This window comes from Protobothrops mucrosquamatus, unplaced genomic scaffold (genome assembly GCF_001527695.2).
Source record: "Protobothrops mucrosquamatus isolate PMUCROS unplaced genomic scaffold, P.Mucros_1.0 scaffold2717, whole genome shotgun sequence".
Classification (NCBI taxonomy): domain Eukaryota; kingdom Metazoa; phylum Chordata; class Lepidosauria; order Squamata; family Viperidae; genus Protobothrops; species Protobothrops mucrosquamatus.
In genome coordinates, this window is record NW_015388760.1 from 296,792 (window position 1) to 301,842 (window position 5,051).

Here is a 5,051-nt window from a genome sequence, read left to right on the forward strand (position 1 = left end):
GTAGCTAACAAAGTGAGAAAGAGCCTGTGGCATAGAGGACTAATGCTTCTGCTTAACATGCAGACAGCCCAGGTTCGAATCTCGGAAGGGTATGTCTGACTGATGAAAACCAAACAAGGTTAGAAATAGCTATCTCAGTACTCCCTTAATTCTTTGTTAGCATTCCAAATTTTGAAAAAACATATATATATATATATGTATATATATATATATATGTATATATATATATATATATATATATATATATATATATATATATATATATATATATATATATATATATATATATATATATATATACACACACATACATACACACACACATTAAAACAATGTCTCTCCAATTTTGGCTTACTCTGTGATAATGTTAGCAGTGGCTAACGGAAGCTCAGTGCAAAATATATTTTCCGTCCCGGAGATTGATATGTCTTCTGTTTTACAAATAAATGTACCTGGGACTCGTATTTTTAAAATGGTTATGTATGTATGTATGTATGTATGTATGTATGTATGTATGTATGTATGTATGTATATGCATATGTATATAGACACACACACTCATATATATACCTATATATTAATCAAATGTACTAATATCATCTTTTAAAATGCTAACAATGAAGCCTAATATTTGAGGCCCTCCTGATGAAATCACAGCACCACCCTTCGCCAAAAGAGGGAGTCAAGCTATTCTCCAAAGCACCTGAAGGCAGAACAAGAAGCAATGGATGGAAACTAATCAAGGAGAGAAGCAACCTAGTACTAAGGAGAAACTTCCTGACAGAACAATTAATCAGTGGAACAATCTGCCTCCAGAAGTTGTGAATGCTCCAACACTGGAAGTTTTTAAGAAGAGACTGGACAACCATTTATCTGAAATGGTATATAGGGCTTCCTGCCTGAGCAGGGGGTTGGACTAGAAGACCTCCAAGGTCCCTTCCAACTTTATTATTATTGTTGTTGGTATTATTATTATTATTATTATTATTATTATTATTATTATTATTATTATCTGCCCCACTCCCCTTCACAACCACAACGACGGACTTATACCTTCGTCAAAGAGCATCTGGCGGTTTGTTTGCAGCCTTTCCTCAACAGAGGTCGGCACAAGCGTAGTCACTTCCACCCACCATCTCCCTTCCCTCTTGGAAAAACTTCGCAGATTCTCTTACCTCTTTAAATTCTTCCTGCGTCCCAATCCCCTCTGAGTCGCGAAAGAAGAAAAACTAGGATTCTCCGTGAGCAGCAAACCTGTTTTCCCTCAGTCTCACCACTGCCTCCCCCTCCTCCGAGGAGCGCGCCAAGCTTCCGAGAAGGCACCCAACCCTCCGCGCTCGCGCTAAAATTCCAAACGGCCTCGCCCATTTCCGCCTTTACGTCATAATCGCGACGCGTACGCACAGACGCCCGCGCTCAACCCCCCCTCCCCCCCGAGTCTCGGTGTCCGCGCGCGCTTGGCAACCGAATTCGGCTTTTATAATTGCCACCTGCTGTGGTCTTCAGATTCACCTGTCCCTTGTTTCGTTTGTCTCCCGAATCTCCTTAAAAGACGGTTATTTTTTTCCCCTCAGAGCCATCGTTCTGTATCTAGTTTCATCGTGTGCTGCAAAACTCAGGACCATCATAGGGTGGCGGCAAAGAACTGAAGGTTATGTGTATTTATGCCTATTTTTGTGGCATAAAAATACAGTACAGCAGCCTTAGCTAAAAGATAACGTGTTTGCTATGCTCAGTTTTCTGTAGTGAAACTTTAATAAAACGTTGAACAAGGATGCGTTAGGGCAGGCTCTCTATTCATTTCAGCAAAGCCTTATTTCGTCGGTAAAGAATATTAATACCATGGGGGGGGGAATCTAAAACTCTCCACAATATTTACGCCATGCTGTCACTGGGGGGGGGGGAGATCCATTTGTATTAGTGGGATTTAGGATTGTACTATCAATTTTTAAAATTGCAAGTATTTATTTCTAAAATATATTGTCTGCAGTACAGCAGATGCTCTTGGACTGATAACAGCTTTCCAATGTTGAATGACAAGTCTCAGCAATAAGAAAGGTATGAAATACGTTGTCTAGCCATCTATTACCATATAATAGATATATTGATCAAAAGAATATAGTTGTATGAAAGTATTAAACTATGTTTCAGACACAAATTCATATGGGTAAATGACTTATTCCCAGAGTATAAAAATTTTAGAACAGTGGAAAAACCTGTTTCAATGAAGCAGCATTCCCCTTTCCACTCTAGCATGATGATTTATTGATTCTTTTCTACACAAATGCAATGGGGTACAATAAGTACAAAATATTTTTGTAAATATTTCGTAAATTAGATCTATTGACATTTTTGATACAGAGGTTAAGACGGTTTCCTATTGTTTAGATAAAATAGGGGTCTCTAATTCCTTTTTAAAATGTGCATATCAAAATGATTAATCAATAAAATGTATAAAGACTAATGGGCTTCATAAGATTTAATCATCTCTTCTAATCATTTAAGTATCTCTGAAGCTGAAAATGCTAATGGTCCAAATTATGATGGCAATAGATATAAATATTTCCAGTGGCCAGCAACAAGCAAGTACTATTTATCCTTTAATGTAAGAAATGAAAAAGATTTATCCAATAATTGATCTGAAGATGCCAACATTCATCTGTATTTCTAGATTCCATAGTATCAATTTTAGAATGCCATGTTTAGAAATAATGTAATACATTTATCTAGCATCTAGAAAATGTTGAAGAAATTAAGCAGTAAGCTTTTAGTTTCTGCATAATATATTTAGTTTATGGAAACCACAGCAATGGAAGATATTCAGTGGGATTTTTAAAAAAATATACACAAATATACAAGGCTGAACAAGGATACCACAAGTATGCAAGACACTGAGAATGGTGGATTTATTCTTATGTAAAAAGACATTGGTGTCTGGGCCTCCAGACATATAATTAGATGAAAAACATAGACTGCCTCCTAATCTGTGGAATTCACAGGGTATGTCTTGGGGGGAAAAGCAATTTCTAGCTTCTCAAACTCTTTGTGTAGTACGGTCACAGAAATACTATTAGTCCTTGGAAAATATGGTTGACCAAAGCTTTAAAAACTAACATGCAATGTTTTTCACTCTTTAAAAAATGAAAAGTTTTTAATGACAAAATAAAACATAGAGAAAGAAAAAGACACAGTCATTTATATTGGGAATGCAGTTGTTGGTCTTTAAACTTAACACCAAAGATTGCCTAGAATGTTAGATCTTGCTGTTGGAAGTTCTGCAGACCAATATTGTGTTTCAGCATTTTCCAGAAGAGCAGCCGCCTAGGAAAGAGTGAAGACAAGGGAACCATTATTTTATTTTCCAGCTTTGCCATTTACAGAGACTGACTGCAGGACAGCATGAGATGATTTTGGAAATGTCAGTCCTATTCCTCACATAATTAGCTAGGAATCCACTTCTCCAAGATTCAAAATTATTCACCTTCCTTGCGTATATGGTATTCCATAACCCAGTACAGTTTTTTAAACAAATGAAAATACTCAAAAGCATATAGTATTGTTTTAAACAGTAATAATATATTTATCGTTACTTCCTTCAATGATGCTGAAATATATAACTGATTTCTGTTAGCAATCCCTAATACTTTTCACTTAAGCTGAAATCCCAGAGCCTTCAGGACAGTGATTTGCTTAAGATAATACACCGGTTATGTTTGTTTTAACCATGGTTTGTTGATCACAACAGCTAGCTTCACACATCATGTTTTGCAAATCACAACAGCTGGTTTCACCCACAAGATAAATAAATCACATTATAACTTAGGAACCTAGCGAAGATTTAAATATAACTTTTGATGATTGTATGGAATTTTTAATTTTACATAAATGCCTAGAAATGCAGACAGAATGCATGTTTTGGCTGATGGTGGGTATGAAGGTGAACAGAAAATCAACATAATAGGAGATATATGTATTTCACCTTCTTAAATCTTACCTCTATAGCCATTTCCCAGGTATCCATTCATTCCATACTTTGATTCCTTCCCTCCTAAACCAAAAGAAAAAAAGATACCAAAAGATTTACCTCTGGACAATGAATTTTTCTTCTGTTCCTCTTACATCATATCCTTGATTGTTAATACTTCTTTATAATCCTAAGAAGTTTACTATTTAATAAATAATATGAACAAATGTTACACTTTCATATCTGTGTGCAAACTGCAGCACTCCAAAAGATGAATACAAACAACTTAATCATACTTTCCTAACATCTATCTAATCATAACATAAACACGTCCTGGAAGCATTGTTTTTCTATCACATCTCTGTAAAGTTGGCTTCATCTCAATCCCCAACCCATGAGTGAAATAAATCGAAGCCGTCTTTAGCAGTAACGGGGTTAAAGTGATATTTTCTACTTCTATCCAAGGGGTAGCCTCAAAGTATGGTGTTGTGTCCTGAGCCTGCATCTTGCAGGCTCGGGACGTTGCAAGAGTCCCGGGCATTTGCAGAAGCTGCCCGGGACCAGACTGAGCGGCGCCGGCCTTGTGCGCATGCGCAAGGTGGGAAAAGCCCGCCTCATGATTGGTTGAACTTGCCCGGGGATCAGAGGGTATAAATAGAGGCCTGCGTGCCTCTGCTCTGGTTGTTCGTAGAGTGGAGCAAATAATAAAGACTTGTTGAAGATGTATCGTCTCAAGCGCCATTATTCCCAGGACTTAACACTGGCGACGAAGGTGGGATTCAGTCTCTACAGCTAAGAAAAGCTAGAAGACTCACCCAAAGAAGTCCGGGAAAGAAACGGCGTGGAAGTTAGCGTTATCTTGCCAGTACGAAATCGCTGGAGGGTGCCTGCGACCGAAGAAGAAGGAATCTTGATCATCGATCATGGAAAAGGTTGGGCAATTAGAGGCTTTCGACGTCTCTCACCCCGAGAGGTGGGAATCTTACGTGGCAAGAGTCGAGACGTATTTTCGCATCAACCAGATTCGAGAGGAAGGCTTAAAGGCTGCCACATTGTTGTGCGTTTGTGGGCAAGACGCCTTTGAGAT

The 5,051-nt window shown here is 37.9% G+C and overlaps 1 protein-coding gene across 1 annotated transcript in view; it reads right to left on the reverse strand.

Annotated features, from left to right (window-relative positions):
- The window catches only part of LOC107296267 (membrane-associated tyrosine- and threonine-specific cdc2-inhibitory kinase), a 28,077-nt gene extending 24,071 nt beyond the window's left edge, over positions 1 to 4,006 (reverse strand). Inside the window, exon 1 of the mRNA XM_015825614.1 lies at positions 3,995 to 4,006. Coding sequence (XP_015681100.1) covers positions 3,995 to 4,006 — 12 coding nt within the window. The remainder of the gene's footprint in view (positions 1 to 3,994) is intronic.
- Between the last annotated feature and the right edge of the window lie 1,045 nt (positions 4,007 to 5,051).